Genomic DNA, 10,711 nt, shown 5'->3' on the forward strand with positions numbered 1-10,711 from the left:
GCACGGCTCGAACCGAGAACTACGTAGGTGCAGAACAGCACAGCAGGAATTTTGTTGGAGCGAATAAAAGTAACGAATACAAGGAACAAGGAACCAACAAACGTTTAAGCTCTATCCAGCCGAATCCGGCATTCCGTGATAGTGGCGACGGGTGGAGCGAGTGCTGTTCTTAGAATCTCTTTTCTGCTTTCTTTCCCTTTTAGAATATGCGTGACTGACCCCGCTACCGGGTGCAACATGCAACAAAGCATCGACACAGCACACCATACACAAAACTTATTCGCTAAAGGTCACACGTCACCCGCAAAGAGGAGGTTTACAAAAAAAGGGAGCGAGGTAGAGCTAAAGAAAGAGAGACAGCAAACAGTTTTACAAAAATACATTCTAACATAAAAACATACACACTGAAACAAACGTACGGTACGGTAATACTATAGTAGTAGTACAGATTCATATTCACCCAGCAATGGATGCTCCGCAGCCACCGCAGTCCGAGACGTTTTGAGAAGTGTGTAGTGAGACAGTTGCAGAGCCACTATGAATGGTAGACGAGCGGGCGCGCGGGTTTTGGTGGCGGCCAGCAGAAGGTGGCAGAAGCTGGCGACCAGCCCGAACGGGATGGGATGCGGGACGAAAAGTACACGCCACCTCACGATGGTGGCGGTGGTAGCACGGAGGTCGTGTGGTAGCGCAGTGCGGTGCTTGACGTCGTCGTCGTCGCCGTCCTGCTTTGTCGTTTTCCCGAGCAGGATGCAATGGCACGTGCGTCACGTGGTGTGCTAGCAGCACTACGCGACTGTAACTGTCTTTTACACACACACACACACACACACACACACACAGACGCACGGCGGGACTTCTCCCCGCTGACACTACCGACCGGCTAGGTACCGGAATCCTTCCCGAGGGCCGCCGATCTTTGTCGCCGGAGCGCTACAAAAACAGATCGTAAGACTTCTGACGGGCACTGCAGTTTACTACCCTAAAAAACGCTCGGAAAAACCTCCCAAATCCACCGCCATTCTGTGCCCGTCCGGATGTTCCAACATGCGACTTGCGTCATACGCTTCGCGGAGAAAACCTTCCCGTATGCCTGGGAGAACCTGGCAAAGGCCATGGCTAGACACACTGCACACCCCCAGTGACACAATGGGAAAGCAGGGATTTTCGAGGACGTTTCGTGGTTGAAATTACGCGAAATTGAGCTAGTGAGCCATCGTTGATTTCTTCTCTGATGGTTCCCCAGCCCCCAGCCGTGTACTTGGGCAGCTCGGCAGAGGGTCGGGATGCATACTCCTCGTTTTGCCATCAGTAGGTTGGTCGGCACACACTACGAGAATTTCGCAAAAGGACTACCCTTGGGTGGTTACAAAATTAAAATCAAATACAGTTCAGAGGCCTCCTCACACACCTCACAGTGCCCCTCGAAGAGAAACGTCGCTGAGTAGACAGATGCTGTTAATTGAGAGGCATGTCCATGGTGTTACATGATGTTGTGCCGAGATTGGTTTGATTGGCTGGGTATCGCCGGGGAGATGGGATACGTTTTAACGCCGGTGTTGACAGGCGCGACGACAAATTACCTCTTGCCTGGGCATTGGTACCAACAACAACGGTGCAAGAAGCAGCCTGCAGTCAGCGGTGTCCTGCTACTCGGGGACACCGCTGCTACCTATAGGACTGGACTGTGGTGTAGACTGGAGCTTTGATCAGGTGGAAACTGGCGCTGTGACGACCCCAGTGGGCCCAATTCACTCACTTAGGGATTGAACGTTGGTTCACACAATGGGACGCCGGACACTGGCCCAGCGCCGCTCCATTTCACAGATCAGACATCCGTCAGAACCCACCAATATACACCCGAAGCCACAAGGAAAAGGAGAACGGGTGGGGGAGCTATAGGCTAGCTGTTTAGGAGCACCTGGACTGGGGGAGCCCGCGCACGTTGCACAAACCAACACGGCACTACTAGCCGTGTTTCGGAGCCTCGCTTATCCGGGGGCCGCTGAATACACAAGAGACGAGGGTCACCGAGAACCCTTCTAGGTGAATGCGATGCTCTGCCGTGATCGATTCGTTCACATTTTGATTCACTATGAGCGTGGTCGCGGCCAAGAACGATGGCTTTCATTGCTTCCTTTTGGTCACTGCCAAATAAAAGAGAGAGAGAGATAAAAAGAAAGAGAAAGAAAGAAAGGGAGACAGAGAGAGAAAGAGAAAGAAAAAAGAGAGACAGAGAGAGAGAGAGTAAAGGAAAATACAGCGCCAACAGGACATTACCATTCCTGCGCAGTGCGGCTGCAAGGCAAATTAAGTAGCGTCCTCTAGCGATAAAAGTGGTCACATAGAAGTGCATATGTACGGCTACAAGTTTCGCCAGTTTTCGCACTAGATAACGCTGCCAAACAGTTTCCATCGTTAAACTGTAACAGCTCATGGAGTTTACGATTCCCCGCCAATCTGAACGGGTCGCATGCAGAGATCGGAGCGCGGAATCGATTGCCATGAGAGAATAATCGTTTACTTTGGTATTTTGATGTTCAACCTTTGCGGAACCACTGAAATCGGTGTATGCTCCTTAGCATCGCCGGCTCGTGGACTCCATCCAAAAGGTTAGATTTCTTTCGTCACAGGCGGTCCCGCCCTTCCAGAGAGGGGCGCGCAAATGTTGTATAGGGTGAAGCAGCTACCGCTTACACATAGTATGGACCATTGATAATGGCGCGTTTATCAGCGTGCGATAAGCAGGTCGAATACGATAGCGTTGACTCATTCCGGGCCAAACAGTAATCGGATACACCTGGCGGCCTCGACAGTCAATAGGGAGCACGCAGAATAAGGTGTACAGAGTGCTGCGATCGTTGCTGTATCCTTTAACCTGAAGGTTTCTGGCAGACTAGGCAGATCGTGTTCAGGGTGTCAGGCTCTATACTCGTGGAAAACAATCAACCGGAAGTCCACTCCTAAACGCTATGATGCGTCAGCTGTTCAGCCTATGTCGGTTAGTGTTGCAAGCCAGTCGCAAATACACAAAGCCTCTCATACTGATGACATCGTTCGTCGTGTTTGTCTGGCTAATCCTCGACACGGTGCACCGGCCAGAGTTTGTACGCCAGACTAACCCAAACGGGGAAACCGATCGCTGGGATAAATCGTACGTGCACCACTTTCTGACCCTGCTCGACATCGATCCGAACGCTACGGCATCGCAGGCAGACTGCTCGCTGTCGACCAGCGGTATGCTGGTGTCGGCGTTTGCCGGTAGCTCCCTGGTCGAAAACCTGTGGCATTACTTCTCGCTAATCGCTGTTATTGCGAACCTACGGACAATGGCTCCCGCTGGCTACACCGTGCAAGGGCTGCTCACCAGATCTGCCCGTGAACAATTGCGCCAGATTTTCGTCAGGTAACGGATGGTCAAGAAAAGAGTGGCAATCTGTCTACGTGGTGTTTAACATACTCATACTTACGTGACCACTTACTTACATCTCCAGCATACCGTACGGAGTGATCGATGAACGTACGTTTGACTGCTACGATCTTAGCGGTGCGTGCGTTCTGAACGATATTAATCTTCTAGATGTGCCAGAACGCGGTAATCAACTGTACATCCTTAACAACAACGTCAAACGTTTGTATGAAATCGTCAAAGTGCAGTGGAAGGAGCAATGGGTTCACTTCAAGTAAGCATCCCTTACCCATCAACCGTAGAATGTTGCCATATGTTTACGCTTACCTGCTGACCACTTACACCCATCCACTTCGTTGGCACAGCGTTGGCGCACACCCTCGACAGTGGGCGTCCCAACTACTTGCCAGCATTGGTCGCCGGGCAATGCTATCCAATTCGAGCGAGTACAGTACCGAACAAGTGAACACACAGTTTGTGTGCCTGAATGTCGGCGATCATGATGGGCTACCGTTCGAGTACTACTTCCGAGCGGTTACCTTCCAGCGCAAAATGCACGGCACTGATGGCCCACTGGTGTTCGTGGCGCTTTGCGAAACGCCGACCGGAACCGTGTGCAGCCTACTGAACGCTCCGGCGGAGCACATCTACACCGTGCAGCGGCACGATGATCCAGCTATAAATTTCGTCCTGTTGCAGCTATGCAACCATACGATCGTGTCAGCTGAGTTGGATATTTTCCCAGCGCTACTTCGCGACGAGGGAACGACGGTCATTTACGAGCGGTACACCGATGATCTGCTGATTGAGCTGACAAACCTGAAGGAGAACTGGTATCCAATGCTCTAGTTACTCGCCCCACGCTCGAAACCTAGATGTTCTACTACCAGTGGTCCTTAGCGATCGACCAGGGGGGTGCACCGAAAATTTATGCCAGTCCCGTCATCATCATCATGGTGGGTATTTGAGAGCGTTCCATGGATAGGTATTATATAGTATTTACGCATCCAACGGATATCTTGGGCACTATTGATTTATTTCAGTGTTTCAATAAACACTTGATGCTCTAGTCTTCGAAACCGAACTAAATTTCAATTGAATTTTTTATTTTAACGTGCCAAAATATTTCTTTTTGAAGTATAATGTTTTTCGGATGACTTGCAGTTGAGTTGAGTTGAGGTTTTTATTCATAACACTGCCTTCGTATTCTCCCAATCGATCGGCTCGATTCATAAACTTCTTTTCTCTTTTGCTAATTATAATACCTTCACGTTCACAGGGCACCAAATACAAATTATTAACGTTCACGCTAATATTTTATACATGACCGTCTTCCCGATCCCCGACACGTCCAAACATAAAAACTGATAAGTATGGATTTGTGCTTTGTGATTTTCATTTCAAAACTAGGCGCACTTCTAATAACTAGTGTTGCGGCACTGCTCGCTTTTCTTGTTTCTTATTTTTAACGATGTTTCTCAAGCAAGCTACACCGAATCGAAACGATATTCGTTTAACGCATGTACAGCACACTGGTTCAGCGCAGTTAGTTGGAAAGGAATGGCAGGTATACGCAAAGCCAACAAATTAGCACAAAAACTGATTAAATATGAATATGAAGAAAACCAGTTCGTAGTAAACAGATGAAAATCATGCTTACAAGAAGAAAAAAAAAATGATTTCAATGTTTGCGGCGAGAGCTGGAAGTATACTTCGATGGGGATCGGGAGCGGCGCATGTGGCGTGACCGCGAATGGCTGCGATCGCGGTGGTAATCGGGCTTTTGGTCACGGTAACGCTGTGAGCCATGAGATTGTAACGAAGATGTTTTCTTCACCTCGGCGTCGCGATAAAGATATGAATGGCCGTGTCGCGATGTCGCTGGATTTGCGGTGCATTTCTGTGTTAGTGGGTTCTTCGTCGATGACGACGAGGAGTGTGGGGAATGAGAACGGGAACGACGGGACCGTGGACGTGATCTACCAGAACGGTTTGATCCAGAACAATGGCCCGATCGCGAACTAGACGATCTAGACGAACCGGTCGACCGGGAACGGTGCCGGCGTGAACGCCCACGGTCACTCACCATCGATGCTGATGGCGAGGAGTGTACCGAACCCGAAGCTTGGTGGTTCCCAACATGTAATTGTTCACCTTCACCAAGTATTTCCCGTGGACCATGGCCACTCGTTTCCTTTCGTTCGTGACTACGAGGCCGAGCTTTCGAAGAATTTTGCCCAGATCCATTGGACGGACCACTACCATCGGAGCTCAGTTTGAGAGTAGATTCGATTGACCACAGCATCCCAGCCGTGGCAGCTGGTCGCCCAGAAGATTTGCTCGTGTTTTCCTGGCACTTTGGTAACTGTTCCGTTGCGGCATCGTTGCATGCGACGAAGTCGATGGCATTGGACACTGGATTGCGCTGGTTACCTGTGGACGATGATAATCGTTCGGGATGGAGCAGCTGGTGATGTTCGTGTTGATGGTTCGATTCGCAAAAATTACCATCACCGTTTTCAATTCCCGTAGAGCTGATGGTCGTAGGTTTCGTCGAGGGCATAATCGAAACGTGCGTTATGTGTGTCTGCCGGACGGTATCCCGCGGATTGCTAAAACGCGATATCCGCTTATTGTGTCGCTTACGCTCTGCTGCAAAAGGATTCAAAGATACCATAAACATAGAAAAATAAACGAAAAGAGAGAGGAAAAGAAAAAAAGAAACGAGGGAGAAAAAAATGAGAGAAAAACAGAAATAAACGAAACAGGAGCACAGAAGCAATGGAAGGAAGAGGGGCTGCATGTGATGATTATCGATGATAAAAACTATCCGGTGAGGGGAGGGGGGGGGGGATGTGGGAGGCGGAAACCCATGAGAATAGGATATGCTGACGGAATGAAAACAGCGTAAAAGAGGAAATAACATAAATTGAAAAACACAAACTAAAATATAAATTTACTATTACGTTCTTTTTTAAACGTATGGATCGAAGAGTTATTAAATGCAAAAAAGAAAGAGACTCGAAGTAAAATATACAAAAACAAAAAAGGATTCTTCACATTAATACATTTCTAGCGCTGCTCCTGGCTTCTCAACGTTCCGTAAATGTGCCGGAAAAGTAAAGGAGAAAGGCGGCGACACCAAACACCAGGATGGTGGAGATGCATACGCCACTATTGCCAATAAACTAATTTCACACCATCGCGAAAGAAACGATAAAGACATTCGTACACGGATGGAAACAATTTCTAACAAACCTTGTCTCGTCCTTAAAAAGCAAGATAAACGAAGAATGGAACATAAAGAAACTTACCGTATGAGGGGATTGCATTTAGTTTATCATTAACACGCTAAGTCTCACCGTCTTTTGGTCGACCCGTAACCTTGGCGATACCTTCGCGATCCTTGTTGCTGCCATTCGCTAGATCGGTGGTACCGGGAAGCTCCTGTACCCGATATGTATCCACCTCAGCGCTTTCGTCGCTGACAACATTCCCCACGCCTTTATCGTCCTTCGTGCACTCGATTTTATGAGCCATGGGTTGGTTTGCTGCTTTCTTGCAGCTACCGGTCACTTCCGGCTGGCCGCGATTTTCCGTGAGATTTTCCTCATCCAGACATTGTTCAATTTTGGTAGCAATTTGTTGAAACTCGCGTTGCTTCCTGCGTATGCGTTTCTGAAATGTGGAAATAATCCAAATAGGGTAGCTCAAAATATTCGAATCTTGTTGTATGCCGGTTAAGACAGCTGAGGTTCGCACCTGGAGGTACTGCTCAATGGTCGCATCGGAAAAACTATCGTCCGGCGGCTCATCGCTATCACTATTTTTATCGTCCCGCTCATTTTCAGGATTTTCATCAGTCTTTCGATCATTCACCAGCTCATTGTAGTCTTCTTCCTCCTCGTCACTATCGCCATAAACTACAAGACCTAAAGAATGAGTACCACCGGTACGGTGTGGAAGAGCAGAAACAGATGTTAAACTCACTTCACTAAGGCAGCGGTTTGCTGGTAAACAAAAGCCATCACTGGAGCGAACATAAACAACTAGTTAATTTTTTTAAATGTCTATAGCTCCAGACTACATGGGATTAGGTCAAAATTTCGAAATAATTGTATCTTTGCACCGTCTACTTACCAACTTTTCCGATGCATGTGACTTGACCGGTTTCGGTACGTCGCGTTTGCGCTGGTATAACTGTTTAATTGACACGGCAAAGGGCAATCAAAGTAATCCGAAGTTATAGATCAAAAATAGATGCACATAGTTTGTGGATGAAGATTGCGATAATGGGCGCGGCGTAACGATTTGAAAGAAAATACATCAAAAACAACGAGAGACAGGACGTCCTTCGCGAATAATGCAGCAAAATTAAAGAGTGTGCGAATTTAAGTGCTGCTGGAAAAATCTAACCGACGCGTACTACTTCTACTGGTTTGCTCTGCCCCATATGGAGGACGCTTTACCAGGAAGTCGATCAAAGAAAAACATCGTTAGAAAACTGTTTCCATTTCTACCCTTACATTTGGCTTTTAAGCCGTAATAAGGACCAAATAATCAATTATACCCAAAAGAAAAAAAAACATACAATGATACTACCTTTACACTGCAACTTGACGTGCGTTTCTTTGGCTATGCGTACAATTTCTTCGTTTGTCACCTCGAGTAAAATATTTGTCAGTATAGTACGCATCGATTCCTTCTGGAAACGAAACCCAAAATGAAAAGGGTATTGAAGAAAGCAAGGTTTACAGTAGGAACACCAAGCTATGTACCAGTTGTTGGGCACGCGTGGTACGAACATCCGACTCAACACAGTTCTTCGATTCACCAACATCGGTTAACTTTGGTTGCTGCTGTACGGCAGCAGAGGAAACGCACGCAGGGGATTTTTCTGACGGCTGAATGATATCCGGCTACAATGAAATGAAATGCAGAGAATAAAGATAATACAGGAAAAGAAAAGTGGCACACTACGTACTTCAGGGTAACTTGGAAATTCTCCTTCCGGACTGTCGGTATCCGTAAGGCATCGTTGTTCGCTGAGCGCGTCGTTTATGTCGCTTCGCCGAAGCAGTTGTGTTCGCTCTATTTTGCGTTGCTTGTCCTTCTCCATTTTTTCAAGCCCCTCGCGAATCCACGCTGGTAGTAATTTGCGCTTGGCATCATTGAGCGTCCCTGCTGATTCAATCACTGAACCCTTTTTCACAGCCAACGTGTCACTTCGGGTCGTTTCACTGAATTTAATTGCGTGATCCATCAGCCCGGGCAGTCTGGGTTTAGGTTCCACGCCCATTTTCGTTCCTGGACCTCGTTCAGCAGTCACATCCATAAGAAACCGGCTTCTGACACGTTTTCCCTGATGTTCGGATGGATAGCTGTGACCGGACTTAGTCTGCCAGCGCTCTTTCATCCCCGTTGGCTGCTTTACAGACGACGCACTCGACGATGATACAGTGGTGGAACTGGGGAATGTTTTTTTTCTACTAACCACGCGCTCAGGCGATGTGTGGTTAGAAACTGCATTTGAGGTGACATCCGATGTCATGGACGCACCTTCCCAGCCACCGGTGCCTTCCGGGGACCATCTTTTTGGGCTGGTGCTAGACGGCTGCGTGATCGACTCTGTCAGCCATTTACCATCCCAATCGTGACCACAAATGATAGGCGGTGGGGGCATTGGAGGCAGCGGCAGATTGGCTGACTGGTCGTCATCTTTTTCCACTTCCATCGGCGCCTCGCCTTGCTCTTCGTACGCGATTATACGAGGCGGCGGAGGATAGCTACAACCATCATCGAGAATGCTGCTGGGTGGCAGCATTCCCGGGGCAGGCGTGACAATCGGCATCGCTTCTCGCATTTGTATCCATTGTTGGGCCAGCGCACCCCAGTCCACCTGGTCATTGTCCATGTTTTGATAGAGCGATGGATTGAAAGTCGCCCACTTGGCGTCAGCCAGTGGGAAACCACCCTCGACGTCGCATTCAGTGAACAGGAGGCCGGGTAAGGTTGGTACTGCAACATTGTATATTGACGCCACCGGCGGTACTCGCCCGGGGCGCGAACCAGTGTTGGAATTCATCTTTCAGCAGGAAAACCTCTAGATTGCTGACCGATCGTTGGATTGATCACATGGAACAGGCCACACCAGCACGTAAATTTCCATTTGTCACACGATTCGAGCTAACAAACTATATTCGAATCAAAACAATCGAAACATTTCAATTTGTTTTTTCATGACCAACAATCTAAAACAGTACGACGGAAATGATGCACCGCTCTAGCACTTATCAGAAGCTACACTCCCGAGCATAAAACTGTGTTGCAACTCCCGAGCATAAACGGCAGTGTAAAACGACGAGTGAGTAGAATGTGACGTTAGGTAGGGTTCATTAAGAAGAAATTAAGAACAAAACTGCGTTCGCCACCACGAAAACAACTACGCGGTGATAAGTGTCGATATCAAACTATATAACAAATGACAGCGCGTGCATAAAACACGAATGAAACTATCATTTTGTTGACCTAAAGTCGCTATATTTATTTTCTATCAAGGCTGACCAAGGCATAAGTTGTACACGCGCTGTCATTTTGCGGTGCTTCATTCTATTCATGCGTTCATTCATTCATTCATCTATTATATAGAGTGTTAGTATTATATAGAATTATATCGCCATATAACTAGTTTAATAAATATACATTCAGAAAAGCCGATAAATAACTAAAAACGATCGTTTTTAATTAAATAAAATGCTAAAATGATGAGTTTTGGTAAAAGTTAAATCAGCCCTCCCCTTGCAAAATCGCATGGCAGATAAGGCTAAAAACTGTCAAAAATCAAGCATCAAGCGAAATTTTGCTGTGTCATGAAACGATTGAAATCAAAACAAATAGTTTGTTTTGGTGGAAGTAAACGTAAACAATATAGCTTAATAGAACTAGAAAAAGAGAAAATAATTTATATTTTTAATTTTGAAACAGCGTGTATGTTTATTAACGTAGTTTCTGTTTGTATGTTTCTAATTATATGTTTACACTTTAACCCATCCTGAAGCCGTGGCCGGAGAAGTTGCAACTGCGACCAAGACAGAACAGCGATTGCACTATGGGAAAATTTTATGATATAGGTGGACATATTTGGTTTTAGGAAGATTCATTGAACTTTTTTCAACGTTTTGGTTTTTTTTGTGTGTTTTGATTAAATCTGCATGACACTAAAATGTTAATCGCATCGTTAATCGTTAATGCATAACTGTTGAATAATTGCAGACAGCAGGTTTCGCGAGGTCGGAAATTAAT

The 10,711-nt window shown here is 46.9% G+C and overlaps 2 protein-coding genes across 2 annotated transcripts; one reads left to right on the plus strand and one right to left on the minus strand.

The window, feature by feature from the left end:
• The first annotated feature begins 2,957 nt into the window (after positions 1-2,957).
• LOC128278091 (uncharacterized) lies at positions 2,958-4,340 on the plus strand. Its single transcript, XM_053016750.1, has 3 exons — positions 2,958-3,406; positions 3,495-3,683; positions 3,775-4,340. Exons 1-3 carry the CDS (start codon positions 2,973-2,975, stop codon positions 4,256-4,258), a joined length of 1,107 nt encoding a protein of 368 aa, XP_052872710.1. The 5' UTR covers positions 2,958-2,972; the 3' UTR covers positions 4,259-4,340.
• Positions 4,341-4,436: 96 nt separating this feature from the next.
• On the minus strand, positions 4,437-9,323 carry LOC128278138 (arginine/serine-rich protein PNISR-like). The gene is made up of 8 exons (XM_053016809.1): positions 8,394-9,323; positions 8,188-8,328; positions 8,012-8,114; positions 7,550-7,609; positions 7,172-7,341; positions 6,772-7,087; positions 5,918-6,061; positions 4,437-5,842 (listed from the first exon to the last, which is right to left on the minus strand). Exons 1-8 carry the CDS (start codon positions 9,321-9,323, stop codon positions 5,091-5,093), a joined length of 2,616 nt encoding a protein of 871 aa, XP_052872769.1. The 3' UTR covers positions 4,437-5,090.
• Between the last annotated feature and the right edge of the window lie 1,388 nt (positions 9,324-10,711).

The sequence above is a fragment of the Anopheles cruzii genome, chromosome X (genome assembly GCF_943734635.1).
Source record: "Anopheles cruzii chromosome X, idAnoCruzAS_RS32_06, whole genome shotgun sequence".
Classification (NCBI taxonomy): domain Eukaryota; kingdom Metazoa; phylum Arthropoda; class Insecta; order Diptera; family Culicidae; genus Anopheles; species Anopheles cruzii.